The sequence below is a fragment of the Podarcis raffonei genome, chromosome 1 (genome assembly GCF_027172205.1).
Source record: "Podarcis raffonei isolate rPodRaf1 chromosome 1, rPodRaf1.pri, whole genome shotgun sequence".
NCBI lineage: Eukaryota > Metazoa > Chordata > Lepidosauria > Squamata > Lacertidae > Podarcis > Podarcis raffonei.
The window spans coordinates 56181952-56198734 of record NC_070602.1 but is presented as its reverse complement, the minus strand read 5'-3'; the positions used below and the strand labels follow the sequence as shown (position 1 = coordinate 56198734).

The 16783-nt window shown below is 39.5% G+C and overlaps 1 protein-coding gene across 8 annotated transcripts in view; it reads left to right on the top strand.

Moving 5' to 3' along the window:
* The window catches only part of LDLRAD3 (low density lipoprotein receptor class A domain containing 3), a 111721-nt gene that overhangs the window by 83624 nt on the left and 11314 nt on the right, over positions 1–16783 (top strand). For 3 of the 8 annotated variants that reach the window (XM_053387809.1, XM_053387830.1, XM_053387819.1), the window contains exon 5: positions 7118–7259. The exons of the other annotated variants lie outside the window; for them this stretch is intronic. In XM_053387809.1, the coding sequence (XP_053243784.1) occupies positions 7118–7259 (142 nt within the window). The remainder of the gene's footprint in view (positions 1–7117; positions 7260–16783) is intronic. 8 annotated transcript variants of the gene reach the window in all.

Here is a 16783-nt window from a genome sequence, read left to right as displayed (position 1 = left end):
GTAGTGAATGTTGCTGAATGTTAATGCCAAAAATATAATGTATTCATTGTTTTATTCCTCTGCTGTAAGTAAACAAAGATAAATAGAAGTCAACTGCATTTCCACCTTTTGCATTACGTTCTGTACTTTTGTAGGAAAAACTTGAATAGCCAGATTCTAGAAATAGGCTTCCATGAAAGAAAGTCCCACAGAGAGAGATAATTCTATTTTGCAAGCCCAAGTTAAGCATGGCATCCTGAATAACAACTTGCATTTCAGGCCTTTGGGAGCAGACGGGCCCAAGAAATTATTTATGCACTACTAATTGCTGCTATTTGAGTAGAAAGTCACCAACTAAAAGTGAGAGAAAAGCAATGTAAACTCAGCTACAGAGAAAGCGGTGTGTGTACAGTTCTGAGATTGCAGATCCTGAATCTGCAAAGTCCATTCTACTGGCCACCAGTGACCAGACGTGAGATAATTGGCTAGCTTAGGTCCTGGCACTATATGGCCTACTCAGTGGTTTCTTCCATCAGGTTAGACATCTTGGATAGGCCACACAGTTTTGTTTCTGCGCTTTCGTTTTATACATCTTTGGGTGGACGTTTTCGATAGTCTGTTGTATGGATATTGTGTTGTATGCTCTGCATAGCTTTCTGCATATCTGAATTTTTATCAAGCTGATAGATACAGCAGACTCCGCAGCTTGGAATGAAAACTCATACCCCATGAGGTAATTGGGAAACTTAAGGGAATAAATGAACTTTTAAGAGAGGAAACAATAGCATTTGGATATATTTTCCTTAGACCAGGACCATGAATGGAATTCCTTTTTTAAAAAAACACCCAAACAATAATATGTGAGAAAACTGTCTGGGAAAGATACAGGAAGTATTGTTATGGTTAAATACCAGATATCTTCTCTAGCCATTTGACAATTTTATTGCAGCCACTACATTTTCTGTAGATAGAAATAATTTCTTAACTCTATAAATTCCAGTAGTATCAGCTAGCAGTGGTAGAAAATAAGGTCTTGAATGAGAAAAAGGTGATGGGGCTTCTTTCATAAATCAGACTGTTTGGTGGGATGGACTTGGCGTAGTGTGATTTGTAGATTTTTAAAAATGATTTACGCAAATCATTTTTAAAATTTCTTTTTAGTATTGGTTTTAGAATATAGTGTGTATCTATTTTGAATACTTTTGAATTGAAGGTATTCCAATTCCTTTTTGAAATCTAATAGTTGTATCTATCAAAAGATGGAAAGAAGTTGGTGATTATCAGCCTTAACCTTACAAAATTTATTGTATTAGTGCAATTTTGTATCTTCCTTTCAAGCAAATGACTAGTCAGGCAGAAAAATCGCAGTGGGGTCAGAAAAATTACCTTGAAGTGTATAACTTCCTCAGCTGAAAAGGCCAAGCGGAAAGAACAGAGACTGGAAAAATTATTGAGTTTTATAGTAGTCTCTGAACAATAAACCACCAATCCATTCCACACTTCTGCACAATGATTGTGCTTTTAAAATAATTATGATTAGCTATCTGAAAGCTTTGCCATGCTGAAGTCAACCAATGTTGATGAAACATAGCAAGTGCTAGGAGGCAGGCTCAGAGTAGAATAAGGAATCTTTTCCCCCTGTCTTTGAAGAAAGAAAAATTGCTATTTAAATGTTTTGGAAATTTCAACTGGTGTGAATATTGCGGGCTGATGATTAACCAGAAGAGGCTGCAGAAAACATACGCCAGCCTTCTGAAAGTCTTATGGGCTTCCACTTTGTTTCCAGTTGTACTTCAGAATGCTGGTCTCAATCCACTTGACACAAGCCTATGGTACTTAAAGGGAAAGGCTTCTTCTGCAATAGTTCCTCCCCCTTTGCTGACAATATCAGCTGAAAGACCTGCTTCAAGTGCCATAGTCTAGTGAGGCTGAAATGTGGTGATAAGAAGTGGAGCCTTTTTGGTGGCAGGACCCCTGCTGATCCTCTCTCTGCCCAAAGTGGCCCGCCAAGAAACCTCTCTTCTTGTTTTTAGCCAGCTTGCGAAAATATTTCTGTTTCAGAAGGCTTTTAAATGTCTACGCTGAATTACTGGGTTATACTTTTATTTACGAATTCTACTATATTTATGTAGGCCGCTGAATAAATAATGCATATTCCCTGGGTAGCTCACAGAAAATTAAAATAAAATACAATGCAAAAGCAAAACCATTGAAATGTATTAAAAATAGCTCTAGCGTTAGAAGAGTGTTGTATTAAAACAGTAGAAACAGTGTGAGAATTATTTTCTCCAGTTGAGCAGTGGTTCCCAACTTTTTTGGTATGGCAATCCTCAAGTCCATTTTTTGGGGAGGGTATGGCAGTGCATCATTTTATTGTCACATGAATTTTGGCCCTTAGGTCTTTAGCAGCCATCAGTATCCTGACTTGTAACTGCAAGTTTGCCCATTTCTAATCATTACTTGAGGAGTCAGAGGGTAGCCTCCCTTTTTATCATTACATGCCAGATCCCTTCCCCTCTTCCAGTGTGGCTGCAAGGAAGTCAGCATTGCAAAGTTTGGTTAGTCTTAACTATGGTTTCCTAAAATGATCCAACATCAAGCCTTGCTTAATGTTTCGATAAACCATAGTTAAGATAAATGAGTTGGTCTGAGTTGAGACAGAATGCTTAAACTGTGGCTAATTGAAAAATGGATGTTAAGATTCTGATCTGACAGCTGCCCAAGGGAGGAGAAGCAAGGTTGCATGATCTTAGGATGCATCTCACAGAACAATAAGGCATAATTTATTGTTAGTGAATGCAATCACTGATGATGCAGGAGAAGTGAAAACTAGAAAACAAGGAAGTAGATCCAAGGGGAATGAAAATTTGAAATAAGTTGAGAGAGATTAAAAAACCTACTGAGAAAGCATGTAGGCTTGTTCTTTTTGTTTTGTGGCACAGCTCATATTTGAGCAAATTTTGAGTTCTTCATTTGTCATGTTTGCCTTCTCTCCCCTTAACAAGCCTTGCCTCTCCTGATCTGGTCTGGAGCAAAATGGACAGTCTCTATCCATCTAGAATAGATGTGCTTTGACTTGCTCAGCCAGCCAGCTTCTGCAGGCACATCTGTCAGGCTCAGGTTTTCCCTTGCATCATTCCTTCACTTGAAAATGATTTTACAAAGAACAGGCTACAAGGTCAGAATCAGACAGTGACTGAATTTAAAACAACAACAACTTTCATGTGGACTTGAAAATAAAACTATTAGAACATCAACATATGTTGCAGAAAATGCCTGAAGCTCTTTATCAAATAGTGTTCAATGAAGTAGAGTTTCCAGGTGCTAAAAAAATGAGGATGTGGTGGGGGGAGGAATAGGGGAATTAATTGCAACAGTGAAAAGAAATAGTAAAAACCTAGTGGATCAGTATAACATGGATCACATGGAATAGGTGGCTGAGAATTTATTTCATTTTTCTATATGGAAGAACTTTGGTGCAGAGGTTGGACTAGGAACCACATGCTTGGCAGGAACACTTTTGAATAGAAGAGATTCTGATGCCAAAGAGGCAAGCTGTTGTTTAGTATCAAACTGTGTTTATCTTCTATGGGGCAAAACAAAACACCTTTCCTGCTTCTGCACATACATTCGCTGGAGCTCCTTACTATGATGCAGAGTTACAGGCAAAGGATATATGCAAATATAATAATGGATTGATGGGACTGACTGTGTTCTAACAGGCCTTTTCTGAAAAGACCTCACCCATATTTTTGTGTTTACCTTAATTTCCTTGCATTCAGACTACAATAGAACTGCTTGACAGATCAAGGGAAACTGCATTTGTTTTTATTTGAACAAGCTATATTAATGAAAATGCCTCCCGGTGGGATAGCAGTTTGCTATAAGCAGCACGTATTTCATTAGCTTTTTTTAAAAAAAAAAACAGCAAGTAGGATCATAAACTTAAAATTGCTTTAGCCTGAAAGCTTTCACACTTTAATAGGTACAGTATAACCGAACAGCAGAACAATAAACATGGGTGCAAACCTTTGAACAGTTCAGAATGTGTGTGTCCTTTAACATAATTGTGTGTGCACATGTATTTAAATAGCAGAGCAACATGTTGACAACAGACAAAGATTATAAGGGGTAATTTAAATTATAGTGATCATGATCAATGGTGATGCAGTAGTACTTGATATGAAAAGAAAATGATATAAGTATTTTTGGAAGGTTTCACAGTTCTCACCTGTCAATCATGAGAGTAAGAAATGGTTATGTGGAAATATCAAGCCCAAGGCCTGAGGCATTGGATATATTTTTAACTACATGCTATATTACTTCGGGGTTTGTTTCTTGTGCAATATTTTTTTTTGGAATCCTTATAGTAATAGGTAGCTTCTTGATGAGGTTTGTGTACATTACATTTTCCGTTGAATCCTGTGCAGGAGTGATTGCCAGATACAAAAAACATTTATAGAAGCATTACTCCAGGAAATGGAGGTGCGGGGGGAGGTGTTAGAGGAGACTTGAAACCGTTTCATTCCCTACATGGAGAATAATAAGTTGCTTTGTAACATCACAATATAAAGAAAACATGAAGCTTTTCACCAATCCACAAAACCACATTTCATTTCATTTTTAATGTGTTCACCACATTTTTAGTTTACTGTACCCAAGGCAGTTTAAATCTGTAGTAATGACAAAGTATTCACCAAAAATCACATTACCATCCTATAACATCTTAGCAAAAGGCAATAGTGTAGAGCATGACCAGACCACACCGTGGTATAAATATTTCCAGCGGGGTGGCAGTGTTGGTCTCTTGCAGTGAGACTAACAGATATCCAACATTATTCAGCATCGATCCATTGAAATCACTGGATTTAAGTAATCTAAGCCTGTTGATTTCAGTGAATCTGCTACTTCAGTATGCCATTGGCTTATATTGACTGTGCAGACTAAAATCAGCTATAGAACAAAACCAGCAAATTATATGATAAATGAGATGAGCCAACGACTAACCAACTGATTAACAGTGGTGGTAAAGAGCTGTTTGATGATACTGTTTGATGATACCTTCAGCATTAGGCTTCAGGTTGTTCCTGGAGAGAGTGTACTAAAAGAACATGTACTCCAGGTAGTGGGTCTAAAAAACACAAAGCACAGCCTCATAATAACACAGAATTACTAAAATGGGAAACATAACATAAAACATAGCTATAAAGGGGACAGTATTAAAATAACAAGCCAGAAGAAGCTTCAGCCAAATGCCTTTTCGAACAGCCTTGCTTTCTTCCTCCAAATACAGAGTTGGTTTTATGTTTTGGTTTAGAAACTGATATTGTTTAATATGAGCCAGAGGCATATGGTTTAGCAGTACAGACCATGGGGCTATCCAGTGTACATTTAACCCTCACTTTAAAATCATTTATAGTTTTAACTGCCCATTTTATCAGGCTATATAGTTCATGAAAAGGCTTTATGTTAATTCCATTAAGTGGAGAGAGAAGAAGAAAAGGTATAAATTGCAAAGTAAGACAGGAAGCTATCAGATTTCAGGCAGGAAGATTAATTTCCAAAAGGAATTTTCTCAGCTTGCATACCATGTCAAGAGACGTCTAGAAAAAATCTTCTCTGCTGCTGAACATCTCTGAGATGGAATATCTCAGTTTTTCAGATAGTGAGTTGGGGAAAATGAGAAAGGTGGGGGGAGACCATTTTTAAAAAACTATTTTCACCAATAGGTGCGAATACATCATAGTCATTCTAACTGCGATAAACATCCAGTCAGGATACCAAGGAAGAGAATCAGGAACACTAAATAGCAGCCTAAAAAGAATGGCATAAAACTACCCTTTTATAATCAAATATGGTAACTTGAACTTATATTCTGGTATTAAATGGCTATAAAGCAGCACCCAACATTAACCTGTTTAAATGGAGCTGTTTGGGGGTGCTGAAATGTTCCTACCCACCACCTTCATGTATACACTTTTGGGTGTGCCTGCTCATTGCTTATTCATTCCCCGTTGGTTCAACACTTCTAATGAAACATAGGAAGCTGCCTTATATTGAGTCGGCCCATTGGCCTATCTAGGTTAGCAATGTCTTCACTAACTGGCATCAGCTCTCTAGTATTCCAGGCAGAGTTCTCTTCCAGCCGTCAATAGAGATGCTGGGAACTGAACCTGGGATACTGTGCATGCAAAGCAGATGCTGTACCACTGAGCTACAGCTGTCTCTCCATTGATACAGCAAATTGGTAGCAATATTCCTACACTATCTAGCGAATCTGATTTGACTATGTGACTTCTTTCTGAATGGTCAGAGACTCACATACGGTATATCTTCACAGTGGAAGGTGTACTATGTCACTATCATACCTTTTCATGAAAAGCCACACACTCCACTGAGCCTCACTTACTCAATTCAGTAATGGCTTCTTCCCACATTACTGTCAGGGGATCTCTCTCTCTCTCTCTCTCTCTCTCTGCAGTACCTTCTTTATATTAGAATGAAGCTTAAGTCATTATATGGCAGGAGTGTCTGAGGCAACAGGAATTATTGGAGTAGTAGAAGGCAAGAGCCAGATGAGCTGGGGATTATTTTAGCTCACTTTGATCTACCATAGGACAAAGTTTCCCAGGTTTTCCAGTCTTCCCGGTCTCAATTAGGCAAGTAAGGGAAACATTGTTTTTCTAAGCATCTCCCCTTCCTTTGGCCTGATGCTCTTGGAAAAGCTGAATTCAGGTGATTACTTTCCAGTTCATAACAATAATGTATAAGGGCAAATGGTGTGGGTATTTACCGTCCAAGTAATGGGTAGGCAAACTAAGGTCCGCGGGCTGGATCTGGCCCAATCGCCTTCTAAATCCGGCCCGCGGACGGTCTGGGAATCAGCGTGTTTTTACATGACTAGAATGTGTGCTTTTATTTAAAATCTCTGGGTTATTTGTGGGGCTTAGGAATTTGTTCATTTAAAAAAAAAATAGTCCGGCCCCCCACAAGATCTGAGGGACAGCGGACCGGCCCCCCGCTGAAAAAGTTTGCTGACCCCTGGTCCAAGTTGTACTTGAATAATTACCCCAAGTGTGTGATAAGCTTATGGTAGAGAAAGCCATAGATGAGACTTTCCCAACCTTGTCCCCTACAGGTGTTTGGGAATCCAACTCTCATCATCCCCAGGCAGTATGGCCAATGATTATAGTTGTAGTCCAAACACACCTGAAGAGCACCAGTTTGGGAAAGACAGTCAGAGATTATCCCAATGAAATGATTTGCTTCATGGAAGAAAAGTTAAGTTGTTGTTAATAAGCATTGTAAAAGGAGCTCCCTGTATAGCGCCTGGGAGAGCAGAGAGAGCCAATTGGATTCATAGATAAATGGTTGACCCTTCAGCTTAGTCAACACAATTTCAGACCTTTCTGCTGTGCACTCATTGCAGGGTATTGTGTGAGTTTCTAATGCAACTGCAGCTTAAAAATAAAATCTGTAGAGTTGTGATGGTTAAAGCTAAAATTGTAAGGCACTTTGTGAATGAAAAGCAACACTGTTATAGTAGTAGCTGCTTACCTGTGTGTAACAGAGTTGGGGCGGGGAAAGGATGAGTGGCATATTCAGATCATTTCAGATGCCTTTTCCTTCTGGGTCAAGTCAGGATGCTGAATTGTGAAAGCAAGCAAGCATTCTGTAGTTTGAATTGTGGAGAGCTCATCCTCGACTCTTGTTCTGTAAGGCATGATTTTCACTCCACAGGAACCTGATTTATGGGCAAAAGTCCCCATAGGAGCAACTAGATAAAAGCTGTTGACAATGAAAAACTATTATGTATTCTGGTCTTTGTTTTTTGTCTAGACAGTGTAACACCCCAGGATAGTTCTAAAAATACAGTGACAGGTGGTTATTCTTTCTGAGGGTAAGCAGGGGTGAGGAAGGAAAGAGTGCAACTGGTGTTTTTTTCATACGTTTTCCTGCAACTACTTCTGGCTGAATAGAGCCCACAGCCACATTTGAATGAGTGAGCAAGCAGAGCTTATATCACTGGAAAGATTACAGCATTTCTCTGGTTATGCCCAAAGCCTGGATAAGAAGGGGTTATCCAAAGCACTCTATGAGTTCTACTCAGATGGCCCATGCAGATGTTATGGAACCATCGAGAGCAATTGTAATTGACCCTGCACTTGATTGTTTTTTTTTCGTGACAACGGAGATTGAGACCATTTGTCAGGACTCCCAGCTGGAGTAACAACCTGAACTTTGGCTCCAGGGAAGAAAGTCCAGTAGGATTTGTCACTGGTGTTGGAGACAGATGTCAGGACCCTTGCCCTACGTAGCAGCCTGGGTTGCAACTCTTGACTCAGAGGATCCAATCTATCATTCCAGCATTGTGACTAGACCTAAGCTGCAGCCTGAGAATCAAAGGATATTAAGGTCAGGACCTATGGAGTCCATTCCTATGGAGCCAGCCCCCACTGAGAAACTGCCCCTCTCCATACCAGTGACTCATATCCTCATGTCAACGTACTAATGTACCTGCAGGCCTTGTCAGTGTGGAGAGTGCTAGGCTCCAAATCAGATGCCTGCTCCCTTTTAAGGCTTCCCATTCCCCCAGAAAAGGGGTAGAACCAGGAAGAGGTGCTCTGGTCCTGGATGTATGAAAGCCATCACTCTCACAGAATTTAAAAGAGCAAGTTGTTCACTGAGACTTGCTGCTCCCTCTCCCAGTGCCCTGTGGGCCTCTTGTCAAAACAAGAACTGGACCTATCAAACAGGCTAACAAAGCCTTGTTTAGGGCCTGCGATTTTTGCAGTATGATGCTGATGTAGTCTATAAGTTTGCAAGTTCCCTGGTAACAGTTAAAGTAGCCCTTCTTAGCAGCCTGGCTTGGTTCCCATGATTTTCAATTTTTGACAATTTTGAAGAAGAACAGTTTCTTCAGTGGTCCACCAACCTGCCCCCCGCAGCCTCCCCCCGAGTAATTTTAAAGTGGTGTGAAGGGGGACAAAGTTGGATAACTGCTGGCATAAATGTTTGAGTTAACATAATCTTATGAAGACTTGAACTCCAAAACTGCTGAAGAAAAATAATGAATCAAAGGTAGCACAAAATACTTGAATAGGGGTATATAGAAGCTGCCCACTGTGATGTCCCAAACATCAAGTCCAGCAGCAGATTTGAGAAGCCCCTGCATCAGTTGCCCTTTGCCCTCTACCCCTAGTAATGTGAAACAAAGCTCCAGTGAGGCTGCATCACCTGCCATCTAGATTTCACCATAATGCCTCTGGGCCCTGCTACCCTAGGCTCAGAGCATTCTGGGAAGATGAAGATGGTGGGTGACTTCATCCCTGCCTGGTGCTTGACTTTTTAAAAAGAAAAACAGATGCCAGCAACCAGTGTCAGCTCCAGTAGACTTCCTGAGGCCCACGGAGCCTGGCATTTGCACCATTGTGCCAAGTGCCGCAGCTGAGCTTGCCAAGAACACACAGATTTTCATTACCATATGTTATGAATTGTTTGAGCACATAAGGAGCCCCAGAGATGTCTTCGGTTTCTGTCAGTTCTGTGTGCTTGGAAACGAAAAGGCTTGGGTCCTAATTCACACTCACAAAATGGGGCATTCCCTCTGTGGTCCCCATGGCTCATGCAAGTTTGGAGACCCTTGTGAATGATGTGGGATAGAGCGAGGGATGCAAATTGGGAAGTTGCAAGAACCCACACTTGCATAAAGAGAAGAGTAACTTAGGATTCAAGCCATATAATCTTAAAAGAGCCGATTCACAGAAGAATTTTATGGGTGGCTCTGTGCTGTGAATATGTACCTCATTTTATATTTATAACTATTCCCAAGCTGTTCTTGCTAATGTATCTATTTGCATTGCATTTAGAAACTTTATTTAAGACAAGGAATCAGTGTTTGCTTGGTACATTAAGAATCCCATTTGTTTCCCCTGTCATGGCATTCTGTTTGGGCGACCACTCTTGTCGTTAAAGGACTTGAAACATGTTTGAGGCTGGACTTTATGGTACTCAGGGATACTAATGGCATTGGAGGTGTGTTCCCAACCAAACAATTTTACTGCATCAGGTTTGTTTTATGTGGCTTGCCAGCGCAGGTCAGTGTCAGTATGGCTCTTGCTGATGAAAAAATACAAAACAACTAAAAACCTATCTTTCATTGCTGGTGAAGGAGTATGCAGCCTTGTACTGTTAAAACGGAAACCATCGCAGGAGGTGTTGAAATTTTGGGAGGTTGGATAGTTACAATGGAATGGTGGGGTGCATATTTTTATTCTTATTTATTTATTCTTATTACTTTGTCAAAATATTATTTTTTAAAAAGAAGTATGCAGCCTTCTGAATTTCATGCACCATGCATGCATTTTAAACATCTTCCCAGCCTGATAAAATCTTCCTCCATCTTACAAATGATTTAGTGGTGATGGTACAGCTTCCTTATCTTTCCTTTTGTAAACTCCAAAGGTTAAAAATACAACCAAAAGCCAAAGATCCTGACAATGGTTTTCCTTTTGAGTTGCAGCCTCTCGCACCACATCCTATACTTCCCCAGAGAGAAGAACAAGGTAGTTTCAAGCCATGTCAGTCAAGCAGTAGAGCGCTATAGGAATTTCAACAAAAGGGCCAGTGACAGCGTGACTTGCAAACACTATGTATTTTATGGAGAGCACCGTGTTGAAGTTTACAACAAAGCACGTGTCTTATTATTGCAAGTAATTAGAGAGTATATTGGCGTTCACTGTTTTCTGGTGTAAACCGTTGTGTATGACTTGGGCAGGGGAGGGGGCACCAAATTTCAAATAAGCATGAAAGGACAAAGTGCAAAATTAACTAACTTGCAATTAATTTCAGTAGTAATTATGCAAAAAATTCCAGGCATGTGTAGAAGACAAGGAGTATGGCATAATTAGTTGTGGGATTTTTTTTTCCTACTGTAATTACAGTGATGAATATGCATGAGGCAGTTTGGGAAGGCAAGCACAGCAAGCAATTGTATTTAATTAAACTTTTAGCTGCCTTAGCTATAGAAGCTGCTTTTTTTGTTTTAATCCCCTCAAAACTATTAGAAAATTTCCAGGAAAATAAGCTGTATGCCAGGATATGGAAATGACATTTCATGTTCCATTTTTCACAAGCAGAGTTCCTTGGAGCCATATATCATTGCCTGTGCCCTTGGTAGCTATTGTACTTTTATACACTCATTTCTTGATGAGTTTAATGTAAAGCTCTCTCAAAATCAGGTAAACTTAACGTTTGTGGCATTTAAAAACAAAAGTGTCAACCTTTTTGTGCATGTGAAATTAAGCTGTGAGCAAAGAATCTTCTGATATCAACAGTGCAGCATTAAAAGATATGCTAGCGTGGTTGGCCAGTTGTCCTACACCAGAAGGAACCCTTAATTATATTTTTTAAAAATCAGTCTGTGGAAACTTTATCCGAAGTCCTCTGTGATTTATATATCAGGAAAGTGCTGGTAAGCCTAGTTACAGAGATGTAAGTAATGAAATTGCTCAAATCTTAATGGATTGGGGATACGTATTCCCTGCCTCTCTGTTCTTTCTATCCAGATCTGAATTTCAGCTCAAAAGTTGTTGTGTGTACATTTTAAGTCAGGAAAAACAGACTTCTGGAACAAGAGGGTGTCAGTCAATAGGTAGTACTTACTACTGCAGGGTCACCAGTTTATATTCCCAACTCTGCATAATTAAACCATTGCAGTGATGGGTTTGTATGCTCTTGGAGTGCTTCAAGAAATCTGTGTTAAAGAACCTAGCAAATGACTTATTCCAGTACATGCTATTATAGATTTGTGTGTGGTGAAGACAGGGGCACATGCTCTCTTATGCTTGCCCATTATGACTATTATGCTCTAGCTGGGAGGGAATGATTGGGTGGGTCCAGGAAGTGGTTAATGCTTCACATAGGAAGCAAAAGTGGGAGGTGCATTGCCACCTGAAGAAGATTTCCCTGGACCCTGATGTTTCAGATATCTACAGCTCAGTTGGGATTATCTCTTTTCTGGACAAGGTAATAGACAACTTGGTGGCTGGTCAGTAAGCAAATTATCTAGAACCATTTCAGTCTGACATAGTATTGACTTGTTCTTACTGCTCAGGAAGAGCTCCGTGCGATCAGACCAAAGGCCCATCTAGTCCAGCATTCCATTTTCATAGTTACCAACCAGATACCAGTGCAAAGCTGGAAAGCAGGACATGAGTGTAACAGTGTTCTCCAGCAACTGGTATTCAGAGGCATACTGACTCCAATACTGGAGCTAGTACACAGTCATCATGACTAATAGCCATTGATAGCCTTGTTCTGCACAAATTTGTCTAACCTCCTTGTAAATGCATCCGAGTTGTTGACTATCCCTACATCCTGGGTCAATGTAAGTATGTGCTCTGTGAAGAGTTGCTTCTTTTTTCTCCTCTGAATCTCACACCATTCAGCTGCTTTGGATGGGGTTCCTGACTCTTGGGCACAGGTGACCATATTTTCAGGGCAGCACTAGGAGACGTGCTCAGAGTTCATATTAGTCAATGACTGCTCCGAGCCAGGAAACTAGTGCATACTGAGAATGCATCATAGTAAAAGGTTAGTGGCTAATTGTGGGGCAGAAACTTGCATTGATCAATCTGTCAATCTCATAAATTAAATTCTGCAATCTTAATAAAATTGTAATATTTTTGTACAGTTCTTGATATTTCCCTTTTAATTGCTCATTCACTGATTTCACATTCATCTTTGCAGCATCTCTTTACCATACCCACTTTTCCTTCAGATAAAATTCCTCAAACTGGACACTGTACTATAAATGTGGTATTACAAGGTTTCATAAAAGAGAGAACATGTTTTTCTTAGGCTTTAATAATACACCATAGTTACGAGGCAGAATCCTATTAAGTTTCTTGGTATTAATTCTACACACTGAACCTGAACCAAGAATGTGCCAGAGTGAAGGTTTTCTCCTCTTGTGTGTTAATAATTCCTAACCTTTTAAACTGGATTTAGCAGTGAATTTGAAACATAAGTAGGCTGCAAACGTATACTTTAGTGCACTCTCCACCAATTATTCCTACTAGGCAATTTTCTCTAGTTTAAATAGGACTTGAATGAATCTCCTCCCCAAGTTACCACTGGAATGGTCAGAGAGCATGCCACAACACTTATCAGTAGATTTGCACCTGTTCTATGTAAGATTTACTATCATGTTGAATATATTAGTCATATTGCTTTTTAATATAATGCTTTTCTCCATATTCTTGATTAGGCCCATATAAATTGTGACCCACAAAGCCAAACACAGCCCATTAAGGGCTCAATAAATCATGACTGATATAACCCTATTATATTTAGTGTTCAGAATGGGTGGGTGACAGGCTGTTCAGATATGTTGTAGTTTTGAATCTGTTCCTATTAACAATACAACAGAAGTCTTGCCATACTGAATCAAAGTTCCATCCACTCTGTCGAGCATTTTGTCTTCAATGGTATCCAGTTAATTTCATGGCCAAAAGGGAAACCCATTTCCCTGCAAGTGGACAAGCTTGATATGGTCACTTCAATCATGCATTTGCTGTCAAGAATAGTTTTTTAAATGGGGGTGGGGTGTGGGGAGGAGAAAAAATTAAAAAAAGAAACTTCCTGCCAAGTGAAGCAGTTTTCTCCTTTTTGTAATTAAAGCAATCTTCTGCTTAATTTATTTCTGCAAAACTTGCTGAAGTGAGACTGAATCTTTATGCAATGTGTACATCAAATGGGGAATAGGGCGCTTGGATAGAGTCCCAGGGATTGTAATATCTTGATTTACTGCCAGACATGCTTCACTGAATCAATCTACAAAAGAAATCCAAGTTAACTTTGCACATCGTTTCAAAAGGCAAGTATTTTTATGTGCTTGTGATTTGCTTGTAAAGTTTTAGAATTTATAGAACTGCCAATTGTGTATAAGTGGTCTAATGAAATCACCTCTGGGATGAGATAATACTTATGTCAAGCACTTGGTATATTGTATTCCTTTACCGTTTAAATGGAAGACATTCTGAACTTGACCTAACACTGGGCCCTCTTTCTTGTGACAAGATGGATAGAAACATGAGTCCTTTTTCTAATATGTCATTTGTGTGTTTAACTAGCAAAATGAGAATCTATTAGAGAAAATTGTCTTTGCTATCAGTATATAATTAATTATACTCCAACACACACATATCGGTAGCATGTTAATGGCCTTACTACTCTGTCAGTAGCCAGAAATTCTCAATGCATTCATGCTGATAGAGGAATATTTGGAGTATCTACTCTTTGCATTTGTCAGTGGGATGTGACAGCTTTGCAGGTGCTTGGGTGAATTTGCTAATCTATCTAGTAGCATCCATTCAGAAAGCGGGGGGATGACTTATGCTTGAATGGAATTGTCTATCTTCCATGAATTCCATGTATGATTAATAACTGGGAATGGATCTGCTGCTGACTGGGTTAGGCCAACCTTAGCCACCTACCTCTTTCCCATAACAAAAAATGAGCAAGTTTCACTTTGAGAGAGTATTGGTCAGATGGCACAGGTTGCTGACAGGGTTCGAAAGTGATTGATTTGTTGCATGCACTGGTCGGAATGGAGGCAGATTGCAGCACTTATAGATGGTGGCAACACCTAGAAGGATTCTAAACCAAGTCATTGGTTTGAAAGCGTTTCTAATACTTAGCCAGCTACTGCTACAGTACTGTTTCAATCTGTTTGCAGATATTAATAATAATAAAAGACACATGCAAGAAATGCTTTTAAATTGTACACATATTCCCTAAAACATACTTGTATGGATTTCCCTCCTAATTTGTATGAATTTCTCTCCTTGAGTTTGTGCTTTTGTATTCTTTTCTATGCATTTCGCCCTAAAATACACATCTGTGTACGCTTTCTCCCATAAAATAGGTATTTTTGTGAATATTTTTCAAATGACACACATTCAGAGAAGCAGGCAGTCCAACTCATAACTGCATTCTGATCCATGTATAAGTCCAGGAACTTCATATTTAGGTTGGGTTGCTTTTCATTGTAGACCAACAAAATTCTCCTTCCTGCCTACTTCTGACACTAGAAAAAAGAGAAATGTATAATAGTGCCTTAGCTGGTAGATATGAAAACAAGGGAAATACACTTGTTACCAACCACTTAAATCAATCAGTGAGCGTCACCAGCATCACCAGTGCTTGCAACAAATTCAAACAGAAGAAGTGCACTCAGTAGTTAGCCAATCCATTTCCATAGAGGCACAACAAAGCGCAGTTTGAATTCTCTTCTGTCTGCTTTATGGCTTTTTATTTTGTATTACCATCAATACTTTCTATGGATTTGAAATATTTTTTTTCTGCTTCCCCTCTCCTCTTTTCTTTTTCTAGGAGAAATATTGATAATGTGGCTTACGCCAATATTAATTAGGGCATTACTGATACGTATTGGTTTGCATTTCCTTGTGTTTGAAATAATCCATAAATACAGAATAGTGTACATGGGAACACTATGTGAGGAATAAAACTCGCCTGCATAGAGAAGGAAATGCATAACCATTTGTTTGTGCTTGGAGAGCATGGAACCTCAGCTGTGCTTCAGGTTATCTTTAAACTTTTAAAGCTCCATTGTGGCCAAAGTAATATTTGCTACTCCCTGAGATTATCTGGCGGATTTAGGGCTAGTCAGCATTGCCCATATTGCTTTTCTGTCCCCTGGTTATTGTGTAAGATGTTTGATGAACTTCCTCCCTTGACTAGTGCTGTTACCTATTAGCATATACCTGAAGTTGGCAAATAGTTTTGACTTCACAACCTGTATATTGGGACCTAATTCATGAGTTCTTGAATGGCAGGGTGGGTGCAACTTCTTGGGTAAAGGAGTTGCTGCTTTAGGGTAACTGTAGAATCTCCCCTTTTGGATGGTACCTGAACTGGAGAGGGACATGGGCAAGGATGCAGTGTGGGCTACTTCCAGCCTTGCAGCATTGGGAAGTGAGTCTTTGTACAACTCTTGTTTGTGGGAGCTATGTAGATAATAAATAGTATACTAATGATTAGATGTTGGAGATAATGTCCGAACATGCTCTGCATGACCTAACGGGCCTTTTTCTTTCAGCTTTCTGGATTGATTTTTCTGCCTTGGTCAAAGGGTCCTGCATATTCTAAATCTTCTGGACACTATCTTTCAGAGAACTAAACCATATGGACTGCTTATCTGACAGCATCTCTTCTCTTGAGCATTTCTTTAGAGCAACTGTGTGTTCATTAAAATAATATGGCGGAGTACATAGATGTTGTGCTAGCAGTTTTTCAGACTGCCACTTCCTGAAAATAAAGTCTTTGAATGACTGCACTACATTTAAAAGTGGATTAAAATACACTTTACAGTATATCTAAATCACGCTTAAGCTAGCAGTATTTCTTGCCAACTGCAGCTGACTCTGCAGGCTCATTAAACCCTTGGATTATAACGGAATCTTATTATCGCCCTGCTTTCCCTCCCATGCAAACCAATAGCCTGTAGTATTAATGCAGTATCTTGCTATAAGTTAATTTGCTGTTTCTAGATAATACCAAATATGTTTTCTCTGGTATGCTTAATGTTGGTACCAGAACTTGAAGTGGCATGCTTCCTGTTGTAGCCCGAGAATCAAACTGCATACTAGCTTGGAAAATGTGTGTTTCCAAATGTGTGTTTCCTGAAGTGACACAGAGCACAGGGTTGAGAATAGCATTTGTAGTGCTATGCAACAGGCAGGAATTGGGGGTACTCAAGCCTTCATATGCTCACTGATTA